This window comes from Phasianus colchicus, chromosome 1, assembly GCF_987193195.1.
Source record: "Phasianus colchicus chromosome 1, bPhaCol1.hap1.1, whole genome shotgun sequence".
In the NCBI taxonomy this organism is placed as follows: Eukaryota; Metazoa; Chordata; class Aves; order Galliformes; family Phasianidae; genus Phasianus; species Phasianus colchicus.
Genome location: NC_143436.1, coordinates 15,592,992 through 15,607,235, shown reverse-complemented (window position 1 = coordinate 15,607,235; position 14,244 = coordinate 15,592,992). Strand labels below are relative to the sequence as shown.

Genomic DNA, 14,244 nt, shown 5'->3' with positions numbered 1-14,244 from the left:
GCTGTTATCTACCCTTTCAAAGAGTTGACTCATCTCCTGTTTATAGGCTCCCTTTAGGTATTGTAAGACTGCAGTTAGGTCACCCTGCATGCAGCCTTCTCTTCTCCAGGCTAAACAAGCCCAGCTCCCTCAGCCTGCCTTCGTAGGGGAGGTACTCCATCTCTCTGATCATCCCTGTGGCCCTCCTCTGAACCCCCTCCAACAGCTCCCTGTCTTTCTTGTTTTGGGGGCCCCAGACCTGGATGCAGTACTATAGACGGAGCCTCACAAGGGCAGAGTAGAGAGGGACAATCACCTCCAGGGCCACTCCTCTTCTGATGGAGCCCTGGATACCACTGGTCTTCCAAGCTGCAAGAGCACACAAGCAATGCTTGTATGTTTTCTGAAGAGTGCTGCAACCAGCTTCACCAAATGGCCAAAGCAAGAAGTTTGGTTAATTTTGGCTGGTAGAAAATGACAGAGGATTTTAAGCCCCCTCCCCAGATGCTGCAGGCCAGCTGGATGCTTGGTAGGACTCCAGGCACAGCAGCATACAGGCTGATTTGTTGCAAGATGTTCAGCAAGAAAACCTCAGAGGTATCCCAGAGTGAGAGCAGTAGCAGGTGGGATTTGAAGCTTTGGGCAATGTCCAGAACCACTTAAGTTTGGGCTGCACTGACTCCCCACAGTAGAGTAGAGTAAATCTACTCCCCACAGTGATGGGGTTCTCACTTTGGCTTTCTAGCACTGGCATCTGAGTGTCCTGGACAAACATTCCCTGTGGGTTAGCAGAGCAGCTTCATTCAGTATGTTAGTCTGAAGTGTCCAGAAAGCAGCAAATAGGGGTTGGCTAAGTCATAGAATTGTTTGAGTTGGAAGAGACTTTTAAAGGTCATCTAGTCCAACTCCCCTGGAACAAGAACACCTACAGCCAGACCAAGTGCTCAAAGCCCTGTCTAGCCTGACCTTGAACATCTCCAAGGACAGGGCTTCCTCCACATCTCAGAGCAACCAGTGCCAGTACCTCAGTACCCTTACCGTAAAAAACTTCATCCTTCTATCCAGTCTAAAAGCATTGCTTGCTCATCATGTCCAGTGGCACAGCAGGATGCAGGTTTATATCAAATACTTCTAGATTTCAGGGTATCTCTGTGTTGATCTACCTTTCTCTACACCTCTTTCTGGCCTGTCCCAAATATAGGCTGCAGCTGTGCCCTGAGCATGGTGTTCCAACACCAAGACTTGTGCTGGTGATACATTATTGCTGTAGTATTAAATAACCCAAGCCATGGCTGTTGTTGGTTAGTGAACCTCCGATGAGTGGTAGTCAGAATCTTCCCTTTAAGTGCAAAACCTGCAAGATTTTTACAACTGCCACACTCCTTTGGTTTTTAACCAGACCTGACTTGATTTTCTTTCTTGTTTGCAGCATGCAAGTGCAATCCCCAGGGCTCACTGAATGCCAGCTGCAGCAAACTGGGGGGCCAGTGCCATTGCAAAGCCAATGTAGTGGGGCGCTGCTGTGACACTTGCTCTGCAGGCAGCTATGGCTTCGGCTTCCATGGCTGCTACCGTGAGTACTCAGCACCCAGTATTGACACCACTACCTTCACCCGTACCATGACAATACTAGTATCAGTATTGGGCTTTCTGTGCACACCCCAACTCTTCAGGGCTTTCACGCCACTAGATCTAAGATCTAGTCCAACCATCAGTCCAACCCCACCATGCACACTAACCCACGCCCCTCAGTGCCACATATCCACATTTCTAGAACTCCTCCAGGGGCAGTGACTCCACCACCTCTCTGGGCAGCCTATGCCAGTGCCTCACCACTTTGGGAAGAAATTGTTCCTAATATCCAACCTGAACCTCCCCTGGCACAACTTAAGGCATTCTCTCTCATTCTATTGCTGTTACCTGGAAGCACAGGCAGACCCCCAGCTCACCACAAGCTCCTTTTAGGCAACTGTAAAGAGTGATAAGATTTCCCCTGATCCTTAACTTCTCCAGACTGTACCATCCCAGTCACAGAATCACAGTATCACAGAATCACAGACAACATTTTTCACAGAATCACAGAATCACAAAGGTTGGAAAAGACCTATAAGATCATCCAGTCCAACCATCCACCTATCACCAATGGTTCTCGCTAAACCATATCCCTCAACACAACATCCAAACGTTCCTTGAACACCTCCAGGGTTGGTGACTCCACCACCTCCCTGGGCAGCCCATTCCAGTGCCTGACCACCCTTTCAGAGAAGTAGTATTTCCTAATATCCAGCCTGAAATATCCAGTCTCAGACAGCTCAGTCTCTCACAGCTTTGGTGCCCTTCTCTGGATGCACTCCAGGGTCTCACACTCCAGCACTCAAGATACAGCCTCACCAGCACTGAGTACAGAGTGATGATCAGCTGCCTGCTCCTGCTGGCTGCGCTATTTCTGATACAAGCCAGGATGCTTTTGGCATTCTTGACTATCTGGGCACTCTGCTGGCTCAAGTTCAGCCAACTGTGAATTAACCTCCACAGATCCTTTTCCTCATGAAGCAATACAAAAACAATTTCCATATTGAACAACTTTGCCATCCCCCAATGCTTGCTCTACCTTCAAGCAGGGTCGGTGGTGGCTGGGTGATGGGGACCCGCTGAGGGTACAGCTTTGCTTTTGGTGTTTTCCAGCGTGTGAGTGCCACCCTCAGGGCTCAGTGAGCTCGCTGTGTGACCAGGTGACAGGGCAGTGTGCCTGCCGCCGGGATGTTGATGGCCGACGCTGCAGCCAATGCCTGCCTGGGTATTTTGGGTTTCCCCACTGCCGCCCTTGCCCATGTCACGGCTTCGCAGAGCTTTGCCACCCAGTGACTGGCGAGTGCCTGAACTGCAGCAGGTTTACAGCTGGAAGGCACTGTGAAAGGTGAGGGGATGGGCAGCACTGCACAGCTCACATGAAAACCAGCTCTCTGAAATACATGCTTTGCTGGGGCCTCACCTACATTCCACCAATGCATCAATGACCTTAGCTGGAATCATAGCTAAAACCAGAGTTAAATTGGGTCTCATTCCTAAGTGGCAAGTATCCATTTTTGGGTAAATGTAAGAGGAAAGGTTCGTCCTCTGGGATGGGCAGTGGCACAGCACGCATGCAGCACTGCAGTGGGTTCCCCATAAGATGGCATTTGAGACATGGGTGCTCTGTGTGATGTGCTTCAGGGCCTGTGCAAGGTACTGGCCCTGCGATCCCAGGTCTGCTCTGGTTTTTAAATTGCCAAGAGACTTAACTAGAGCTGAATATTCATTTTAACACCTGTAGTTATCTCCAAGGAGCTTAAATAAACGTGCCCTGTTTGCTGATTCGTATCATTTCTGTATGACCAGCAATTGACTTTTCCCACGTGTTTCCGTCCCCACTCCAAACAATGCTCCTTTTTAATTTTATGCTCTGGTAGAGGTATAGAGTTCAGTGTGGACATCAGAACTGAATTCATTGGCTGATTAGTTTGATTTGGCTAGAATGTGCCGTGTTGTTGCCTTTTAAGAGGATTTCACAATGAAACCCATTGAGCTGTTCTTGCAATACATTTGGACAATACTACCTTTAGCTATTATGCATGTAGGTAGCAAGTGGATTAAAAAAGACTGAAAAACTTGCCGCCGTGCCTCCACAGGAGATCCACACCCCAGGATGAGGATAATCAGAGAGCCAAGACCTTCAGCATGGCCTGTATAAATACACAGAATTGTTCTCCCATTTGCTATAGTAAAGCAGATTAAAGACCAATGATGCTTCAGAAGTCTCTGTGTTGCCTGTCTGTCTGGACAGACTGCAGCCTCAGAGGAGCCATCAGTCACCCCAGGTTTGCAGAACATGGCAGACAGAGCACGGATGATTTCATTATATGTATATATTTTTGACTGCTTTGACAGGTGCATCAATGGCTATTATGGAAACCCTTCCAACAGAGAACCCTGCCGCCCATGCATGTGCCCAGGAGTACCTACAAGCAAGAGGTTTTTTGCACATTCCTGTTACCAGGACTCCCAGACTTCACAAATAGTCTGCAATTGTCTTGAGGGATATTCAGGTAAGGAGCAAAATAAAGACGTGCTTTGACATTATGCCCAGAAGTGACTATGTCACTGTTGGAGTAGCTGCTGCAGAGAGGGGCATTCTTGGCTGTCCCCAAAACAGCTGTTTTTGCAGCAAACTGATGCCTTGCTTTCAAAGACCCCATTGACTAACTTTGAATTTCCACAGGGAAAATTTGAAGCACTTTCTTCCCCTGTTCGTTATGAACATCTCCTGCAATGGAGCTAAAACCAAACAAATGATTTCACCTTTTTTTAAGCCAGGTTCCTTTATAAGTCAAGAGCAGCTTTGCCTGAAGAAACACTGCCAGGCCAAAATGATTCTTGTTGGTACTTTCCCAGGGGACTGCTGTCCTCACAGACCTCTGATATCCTCAGTTCTGAACGTTCTTCCTCTTGTTCCATCCTGGTGAGGCTCTTGGTCACTCCTGTGGCTCCAGACTCACCCTTCTGGAGAATGGGGAAGGCTCTGGACCTGGGAACAGTGATGAAGGAGCAGAGTCTTCGGGCAAGGATGAACCACTGGACAAGGTCCCAGTGACACCAACTTGCCCCTTGCAGTGAGGAGGGTGCATTTCCATCAGATTGCAGTATGAGAGAGATAATTTTAACTGATCATAGGATTATTAAAGATTTCAAACAGATGGGTATTTCCCATTGAAACCATGCATTTGAATAGACTGTCTGAATCTTTTTGCAGTATTATTAGAAACTGCATGATCCACTTGAATTCTCATTAGGCAGCACATGTTTGTACCTTCCTGTCTGACAGGCAGCCGGTGTGATGAATGTCCTAGCGGGTTCTACAAAATCCCAGGAAGCCCGGGGGAGGAATGTGCACCATGTCCCTGTAACAACAACATTGATGTGACAGACCCGGAGTCCTGTAACAGGGTCACCGGGGAATGCGTCAAGTGTTTGCACAACACCCATGGAGCAAACTGCCAGTTCTGCAAACCTGGGTATTTTGGCTCAGCCCTCGATCAGGACTGCCGAAGTAAGTGGGCAACAGCTTTGCAACTGCATATTGCCAGCAGGAGAGGTTACAAGGAAATTAGGCTTAGAGGGAGAGGTTAGCCCTTAGGGGGACAAAAAAAAAAAGTAGACCAAATATGCAAGTACGGAAGAAATTCCTTCCCAGTGCTAGAAATATCTGTGTTTTTCATGCAGGTCTGCCTAAATCTTATGCTGAATATCAACCCTAGAAAATGCTCACCTGAACTGAAAGCACTATTCTCTGTTGAAAAATAAATGTGCATTCATCCCAGTCAGGAAGAAATTAAAATTAAAAGAATCAAAGATAATTGTTTATCCATCTTGCAGGCTGATGCCAGCTAAGCAATGCTCAGTTAACCAGATGATCCCCTGCTGAGCTCCCTGCCTTGCCAGTTGTTTTAATGATACAGCTAGAAAGAGGCTGCTCAGGCAGTTTAATAGTCCTCATGAGAGCACTGCTAATAACAGCATTTTGAGCAGAAAGGAAGGAGTACAAGTAAATGCAGAGCATAAGTTTCCCCTCAGAGTTTATAAAAGGTCGTTTTCACAAATGTTAATTGATGATCTAATTTGTACAGGCCAGAAAACGTAACTATTTTCAAGAAGTCCTTTTTCTGGAAATCTCTGAAATACAGTTCAAGCCCATACCTCATTCATCTTTGGAAGATGTCAGCTAGAAATAATTTAGCAAGAACTTTTGGCTTCTCACAAGGAAGGCTTCTTATCTTACTTGGCTTACCCTTTATTGGGGTTTCCCACACTGCATAGTGTCTACTGTAAATCAGCATTTCCTTATCCAACGTATTTAGCATTTCATGCTAACAAGATTCAAAATTCACTACACTTCAGTTTTTTGTGCCTATATTAAAAGTAGTAAAAGCTCTCATTGAGTTTGTTCAAAGCTGTAGACAAACCACAATAGAAAGAGGAAGACTTGGGAGTAGTCCCAAGTAGATAAAATATAGGATATAAGCCAACAGTGTGCGTTTGCAGCCTGGAAAGCCAAGCGTATCCTGAGCTGCATCAAAAGAAATGTAGCTAGTAGGTTGTGGGAGGTGATTATTTCCCTTATTCCACTCTGATGAGGACCCACCTGCAGTACTGTGTCGAGGCCTGGGGCTCCCAGCACAAGAAGCATGGGGTGCTGTTGGAGCGGGTTTAGGGGAGGCCACAAAGATTTTCAGAGGGTTGCAGCACCCCTCCTATGAAGATAGGCTGAGGGAGCTGGGCTTCATCCTGAAGAAGGTTCTGAGGAGACCTCACTGGAGTCTTCCAGTACTTAAAAGGTGCTTATAAGAAAGATGGAGAAAGACTTTTTACCCGAGTCTGTACTAACAGGACAAAGGGTAACAGTTTTAAACTGAAAAATGGCAGATTTAGATAAGATATAAAGAAGAAAAATTTCACAACAAAGATGGTGGGATACTGGAACCGGTTGCACAAAGATGCTGTGGATCCTTGGAAGCATTAAAGGCCATATTGGATGGGGTTTTCAGCAGCCTGATCTAGTGGAATGTGCTCCTGCCAATAGCAAGGGATTGGATTAGGTAGATACTGAAGATCCCTTGCAACCCAAACCATTCTTTAAGCCTACTTCTGTGCTTCCATGTACAGTTCTGATTGTCCATCAGCTGTTTGAATCACCATCTGCTGTAGAAGTTGTCCTTCTCTTTTCAGTCTGCAAGTGCAATCCTGCAGGTGTCCTCCCTGCCACATGCCCTGGGGAGGATGCAGCCTGCCTATGTGACCCGGCCACCGGAGCTTGCCCATGTCAGCCCAACGTGGTTGGTACAACATGCGACCAGTGTGCGCCAGGCTACTGGGACCTGGCTGGTGGAAAAGGATGTCAGCTCTGTGACTGTGACACGAAAAACACCCAAAGTAACCAGTGTGACCAGGCAAGGAAATTACTTTGCTCTCTGGGAACCGGGAGGGCAATGTTTTGGTATGAAACGGTTGGGACCTTCTCATATGAGGATGGATTTTTGTCATGCTTCCCAGAAACAACAAGTCTTTGGAAATTCGTGGTTGGTGTAATCTGGCCTGGAGCCATTATATCAAATGTGCTGTTCTGATACTGTGGCTTTACTTGTAAGCAATTACTCTTTGCCTGTGTGTTTTCTTTTAAAGTGGATCATAGAAATACATGAGAAAATGATGCAAGGAAAAACTGCCCCATAAGCAGACATACAGGGAAGGAGGAAGTCCAGGCTTGCACCTAAGAGTCTTGCACGTGTTTGGTTTTTCAAGGGTTTCTTTTCACAAAGATCAGTGGTCATTACATCAGTCATACATCATCAATCTGGCTACTACTGTATCTTTTCTTGTTTTTAATTCTTGGGCACTTTCTAGAGCAAGAAAGTAGAAAAAATAAAACAGTACTTCAGAATAGAGAGCTAAAATTGTGGTCCATGCAGAAGGCAGCCATTTTTCTATTGACTTCATAGCACCAGGACATTGCACCAAGCTCTTGCTGATGTGCTTTCACATTTTCCTTTCGATATGCTGTTTGTCCTGGTTTACTTAGTGGAGCTATTATTTTTCCTATGAAATGTAGCCCTTCACACAGAAGAACTACTACTGCTTTTTTGGAGTTATCAGAGCTGTAATTCCCTGCAGTTTAATTTCAGCACTGAATTCCAAAACAAATTTTTCTAGGGCAATGTGCATAATGTACCCTGGAGGTTTTCCATTGCAGCATATATATCATGTAGTTAAAAGTTGAAATGTTAAGATGAGTATTTTGTTCCAGCAAAAATAAGCCATTAATCTTTTCTGCAAAAGAAGAAAAAATCCTCTCTCAGATAACAGTCAGAGGATGAGTTCTCAAAGATCAGACTGGACCATACGAAACCGCTCATATTAATAAAGAAAAGCCAGCTCTCAGAGTAAATTTCTTTTAACAGCCTTCAGTATGAAGATGGTAAAGAAAGTTTATCATGTTAAACCATGTTCAAACAACGTGCAGAAGCAGTGTCACTATGGTCCCCATGTAGCTGTATAATAAAAGTCACAGAGCAAAGAAGAAATCCAGTAAATAATGTATATGCAGTCATACTACATGGGCAGTTGTTAAATCTTGAACTGTTTCCAGCTTACAGGCCAGTGTCTGTGTAAGGTAGGCTATGGTGGGAAACGCTGCAATGAATGTGAGGAAAACTACTTTGGCAATCCCCAGAAGCACTGCATTTGTAAGTATTATAACTGGGTTAGAAACTGTCTCAAAATAAATGTTTGTCCTTTATTCATAGAGGAGACAGAACTTACATCCAGAGAAACAGATACATTTCAGTGTATGAAATGATTAAGTTGTTTATATTGTTTGTCAGTGTTGTTCCTTCTGCAGTTTTGGTGGAACCATGGAATCAAGAGCTGAAGAAAAGCCATTAGACAGGCCATCCCCTTCATTTTGACTTGAACATTGGTTTCATTCTCTGATATTTAGAAATGGGCTGTGCTAGCCGAAGGCTGCAGTGTGAGTATGTAGTTCAGCTCTCAGCACACAGCTCCCCAGCCCAGGAAGCACTGGGATGAGGTATCAGAAGGGATTTATCTCACCTGACATTAGCTGTTCCAAAGCCTAGTCAGAGCTCCTCTGATCAGTGGTGAATTTTCCAGGCAGTGCAGGTAGATAAGTGGCTCCAAAGAATGTTTTTTGTCCAGCTTTTGCTGTTCTGATTGGATATTAGGAAAGTGTTCTTCATTGAGAGAGTCAAACGGGCTCCCAAGGGCAGTGGTCACAGCCCCAAGCTGCCAGTTTGAGGAGTGTTTGGACAATGCTCTCAGACATAGGGTTTGAATTTTAGGTGGTGCTGTGTTGGACTTGATGATCCTTGTGAGTCCCTTCCAAATGGAATGTAGTATGATTCTATGAGTTCTGATTTAGATTGATTTTTAGGTGCACCTGCTTCTCTTCTCTGCCAGTGAAGGAGCCTAGATGACTGGCACACGATACATGGTGGCCTTTGGGTGGCTGAAGTTAGCCTGTTTTTCCCTTCAGTGTAAAAGAACAGGGAGACAATGCTAGAATAGCAGAGTTGGGCACAGTGGGGGAACACTCCAACTTGTTCCAAGTAGAAAGCTCTAGTAGAAACCCATCAAGAAAAATAAACCCCATACATCAGAGTCCTGCCCAGCAAGGTAATGTTGTCCCTTGGCAGATCCAGCCAAGCGGGCTCAAAGACCAGCGAAGAAAACCAGTTTCTGTTTATTGCGTTAAAATACGTGATTGTGCCTTATGCCTTACTCCTGCAGAGAAGGAACAATTGCATATAACTTGCTTTCCCTTTCTTGCAGCATGCAACTGTAACCCAGAGGGAACCAGCTGGCCCCGGTGTGACAAAGCCACTGGTGTGTGTAACTGCCGTGTTGGTGTCACTGGGCGGTTCTGTGACCAGTGTGGCCGTGGCTTCGAGAAAGACTTTCCCTCTTGCCATCAGTGTCATCTTTGTTTTGATGAGTGGGACACTGAAATTACTGCCCTCGCCCAGACTGTTCAAGGGTTAATGAGGTTTGCTGCAAGCCTAGAAGATAAAGGAGGACGGATGCCCAGCTGTGACATGCGATTCAAAGCCTTTGAAGATGCCATTTCTGAAATTGAAAGAATTTTGAAACATCCTGTTTTTTCATGGGAGGCACTCTCAAGCATCAAGGATTTTCATGGCTATGTTCAGTAAGGGCTCTGCTGCCCCGCTAAAATCCCTTAACTGACAAAGCAGTCTTCCCCCAGGCTTCACCAGCCATGCCCTACTCTTCAAATCCCTCTTCTGATCAGAAAAAGATGCTGGGGCACTAATCTAATCAGTAGATCCATGAACAAAATAACCTATATAGATATACAGAGAGGTATATGTATGTGTCCCTGTTTATCAAAGGGAAATTGGACTAGATGCCATTTAAAGGCCCCCTTACGACTCTAAGGATTCTATGATTCTGTTCTCTGATTATTTCACATACGGCTCCTCCCTAAAGCATAAAAGTAAATGTTGGAATTTTCCTGTTCCTAATGATTTCCTAAGTAAGCCATTACAAGTAAATATTTCTGCTCATTTAGAAATTTATCTCTTGTCCTCTAAAATAGCGTGTACCTCAGTTGTTTAAGAGCAATTCAGTCTGACTTCTGCATAACTGTCACTTCCCTTGTAGACAGCAAATTACACAAATGGGTCTGATTCGTAGTATGCCATATGAATTTCCTGACTTCACTGAGAACATTGAAGACATTGGTGAAGAAGCTGATCGTGTCTATGAACTTCTACAACAGAAATTAGATCTGCATCGCACTTTTCATTACTTGAGCCTCAAAGGTAAGGCAGCCAGTACTAAAATAGATGAACAAATGCCATGAAATTTCACAATGTTTTTCTCACTATTGAGCCATACAACATTTCAAAGATCTTTAGATTTTAGTTCCATGTGGTACTACAAAAATCCAAATACTATAAGCTTTATTATAGTAACTTCCTGAACTCCATTGTGTTTTATTTTTTTTTTCTTTGATTTCTAGCATCCTACATTTCAGATGCAGGTATATGCATGATCATATTAGTCAAAAATCTCACGAGCACTGATGTTTCTATCAGGATTTAAAGGCCACCTGGTTTCGCTCTACAGACTCTCAGATCATACAGTAGAAGAGCAAAGGATGTTTTCCCTGTTTCTGACTGCTATTGCTCTTAGCAATACTTTAAAAATGTTGTGTAGTAATGGTTTGTTTAATTAAAGCAGAGAGTCGTAGAACAACTTCTCAGTGTTCCCATGGGAAAATACATGACTTTATGTGGTAAGGAACTGGCTCTCCATCATCACAAAATGTGAAAACAGAACTGAGTTCCTTGGCATTTTTAAAATAATTACACTGTCTGCGCTTGAGCTAAGTATAGTCTCTATCAGCTGCTAATGGCAGTAATAACAATGTCACAGGCTTCATGAATTCTGGAAAAACACAGGAACGTATGATTCAGGGATCTTGATCAGATACTAACTAGATCCAAAACAGCAGGAGACTGTCAGCAGTATACACTCCACTATCTGACCAGAGTGGTGGCTGCTAAGGTATGAACCCCCAGATGTTACAGTGAGCACAGAAAATAGAATTTAAAGGCAGTGCAAACCCACTTCAAGATCTTTCATGCTTTGTACAAGCAAGAAGAAGACTGGACTAAACAGGACTGAAAAAATGAAGGGAGGATCAATGGTATATAAAGCCAAGGGAAAGGAAAAGGGATAAGAGGGATTAATTAAGATTTAGGGCTTCTTTGCACTGTTATACTTGGCAGTGCCTGGGGGACCAGTCTTCTATTCAAGTCCCACATATGCAGTCAGCACAGCCATCACAGTCACCACGTCCTGATTCGACCGGGTCTTGTGCTGACTGTGAGAAGGCAGGAAGGCAAAGAAACAATAAATCCCAGTGAGGTCAGTGGATGCGCAGCTGAAGCATCTGCAGTGCTCTCTGGTCACATTCCAAGGCTTTTTCATCTTTTGGCCTCTGGGAGCAGATAAACAGCCCTATAAAAAGCACACAGGGGTGCGGGAAGACCCTGAATTTAAGTTGAATTGTTGGTCAGGGCCACAAATATTCATTCGTCCTGCTACCAAACATCTAGCAGTACAGAAATAACATTTGCCTCAAGAAAGCCAGCTTCCCCAGTGCCTGGGAGAAAGCCTGGTTCCCTCATCCCTTTATCATTTCAGGATGATTCAGACTATGGCCCTGTCTGCTTTTTTTCTCATGCTTTTTTGTTGGCCCAAGGAAGTGGGGCAGAGCAGGATGGAGGATATGCCAGGTACTCTATCTGGGGGACATTTGACACCTGTGCCCCAGGCACACATAGGCAAATGGGCTCCCACCTACCTCTTTTTGTAGAGGTTCAAGTGAAATGAGAGTTCAGGACTTCTCTTGAACCGCCTCATTGGCATATACTCAGCTGCCTGAGTTGGAAATGTCAACAGTTAATCATGAATTGAAGTCCCTGGAAAAAGAAAAAAAGACACGAGTGTCCTTAAAAGAATTCTTGCAGTTTATGAAATCTCATTAAATTACCTCTTTCCAGTCTTGTTCCCTGGCTTTGCAGCCACTGTGTCGTTGTAATGTGGTGAGCCCAGATTCCTGAGCTGTAAATCAAGTCTGTGCTAAGAAACTCTGTTTAACATAAAGGAACTTTGGAATCCCTACAACTCCATCACAGACCAAGCATGAAAAATGTGTTTGGGCCATTTAACGAAGAGTTGAAGCACTGTAAAATATTTCTGCAATGGAATTATTGCATAAAAAAACAGCCTCTTGCTTAGAGCAGCCTCTTGCCAGGTACTTTGTATTAGGATCTAGCTTTAAACTACATTGTTTCCAGGAGGTACAAATTAGAACAAATAGCCCGGGTTCCATACAACTAAATATCATTCTGCTTCAGCCAAAGCAAGACCAAGAGCTTCAGGGACTGGTAAAAAGCAGGCAGGACTTGATGAGGGTGTTCTCATTGACTTCAACCAGTAACTGAGTTGTTACCAGCCCACTAGGATGTTAATCAATGACCTCTAATGCTTTTGCACTAACAAAACATCAGTTCTGGATCTTTGCACATACTTCTGCTTGACAATTTGGGGAAAACTTTGGGTTCCCTGGAGATCTGACAGCAGTAACTTTAAACTGCTTTGCAAAAAGCCTGATTCCTTTCTTTAGGCTATTCAACTGAAGAAAAAAAAAAAAAAAAAAAAAGTAATATTTTCCATGGTTTTGAGTCTCCACTTGAGGAAAAGCTTACATTAAGCAAACAAGAAAGCATTTGTTGCCTGCTCTAACGGCTTATCATGGAAATGCTTTCTTTCTTTCCAGTACATCAACTCTGAAATTATATTTCTCCAGAGCCAAAGAAAAGTAATACATTTCCATTTGTAATCTAAATTTTGGCCTAGAAGACTTTAACTTTTGGGCACCATGCTGAAAATGGGGAGGACAAGTCCTTCCTTAAGCCACAGTCACAGAGATGATCATTTCAATTTTACAAGTGGCATAAACAGATTTCCTGCCTAAACTTCAATTCTGAAGAATAACATAGGATCCACTGCATTTTCATCTATTTTAGCAAGTGTTATGCGTATCAATAACTACCCCTGTTTGGTATTTGTCAGAGTAAAGGATTAGAAACTTGAATGAAGAAATGGCAGTTTCCTCCATCCCTCCCATCCAACTTCAACCACCAGTAACAGAACCTGTCACTCACCTTTGGTCCAGCACTCAAGTAAATACATGAATACAATCAAATGCAATCAGTTGGTAGTCAATGCTATTTCTATTGCTACAGAGGCCATCAAGAACATTAGGAAACACTCTGAAGTATCATTCCTGGCAGAACAGAAAGCTCGTGAGACAGCCCCTGTGGTAAGGCACTCAGAGCACACAAGGCAGAGCGTGCTCACTGTGATGCAGAAGCGGGCCTGGGAAGGGAGCAGAGTGCTGGAGCAGCTCAAACTGGTCAAGATCCCTGACATTCAACACTTGGCTGAAAAGGTAGGTGTTGGGGGTTTGTAATGGGAACTAAATAAAAACTTCCTTTTTATGCCACTAGTCTTTTTTATTTTAAAAGAATAATTATGTGCATTTTAAATCTGGAGAAGGACACTTCCCTGGCACAGACCTGCAGTCATGTCAGGCACAGCTGTAATTCCCAGCTGTGGTCACTACCACCCTTCTGGCAGCCATTGTTCCCAGGGCAGGCACAGCACCAGGAGATGTTCAAGCACTTTCCAGTCTGAAGGGGTCTTCACTGTAAATTCAGAAAGATTAACCCCAACCTCCTCTGTCAGAGGCTTAACCTAACCAGAGCAACCCTTGAGTGGATGAGATTGAGTGGATTGAGTGTTTACCTGTCCTTTGTAGCACCTGTGGAACAGGAAGGGACAAGAACTTTGTGCTGAACAGCAGTGTGATAGCACTGCCAGTTCTAGAATAGAACATTCATCTCGGCCTTTAGTCTCAACATCTGTGTCAAAATGAGTAGAATCTTAGGTATGCTACTGTGTTTTGGAGAAATTATCTGGATCCTTCAGAACCAACTGGATGTTCTTTGGGCTGGATATGGCATGAGAACAGTTTCAATCTTTTGTCACAGAGTAAAACAAAGGTCTCTGCGTAACACATAGAGCTCAACAGATGGCTCTGGAAGGAGAGGTTTACAACAA

The 14,244-nt window shown here is 44.2% G+C and overlaps 1 protein-coding gene and 1 long non-coding RNA gene across 3 annotated transcripts in view; one reads left to right on the top strand and one right to left on the bottom strand.

The window, feature by feature from the left end:
- The window catches only part of LAMB4 (laminin subunit beta 4), a 44,909-nt gene that overhangs the window by 22,741 nt on the left and 7,924 nt on the right, over positions 1-14,244 (top strand). Inside the window, exons 20-28 of the mRNA XM_090136196.1 lie at positions 1,409-1,552; positions 2,665-2,896; positions 3,907-4,064; positions 4,841-5,065; positions 6,742-6,962; positions 8,159-8,255; positions 9,361-9,736; positions 10,210-10,370; positions 13,368-13,573. Of these exons, the coding sequence (XP_089992322.1) occupies positions 1,409-1,552; positions 2,665-2,896; positions 3,907-4,064; positions 4,841-5,065; positions 6,742-6,962; positions 8,159-8,255; positions 9,361-9,736; positions 10,210-10,370; positions 13,368-13,573 (1,820 nt within the window). The remainder of the gene's footprint in view (positions 1-1,408; positions 1,553-2,664; positions 2,897-3,906; positions 4,065-4,840; positions 5,066-6,741; positions 6,963-8,158; positions 8,256-9,360; positions 9,737-10,209; positions 10,371-13,367; positions 13,574-14,244) is intronic.
- Positions 4,339-14,014, bottom strand: LOC149919408 (uncharacterized). Of its 2 annotated transcripts, none has more exons than XR_016464484.1 (3): positions 13,930-14,014; positions 11,921-12,038; positions 4,339-4,543 (listed from the first exon to the last, which is right to left on the bottom strand). It is a non-coding gene; the product is annotated as an uncharacterized LOC149919408 (long non-coding RNA). The 2 variants fall into 2 exon arrangements; XR_016464480.1 differs by lacking the exon at positions 4,339-4,543 and adding an exon at positions 10,991-11,574.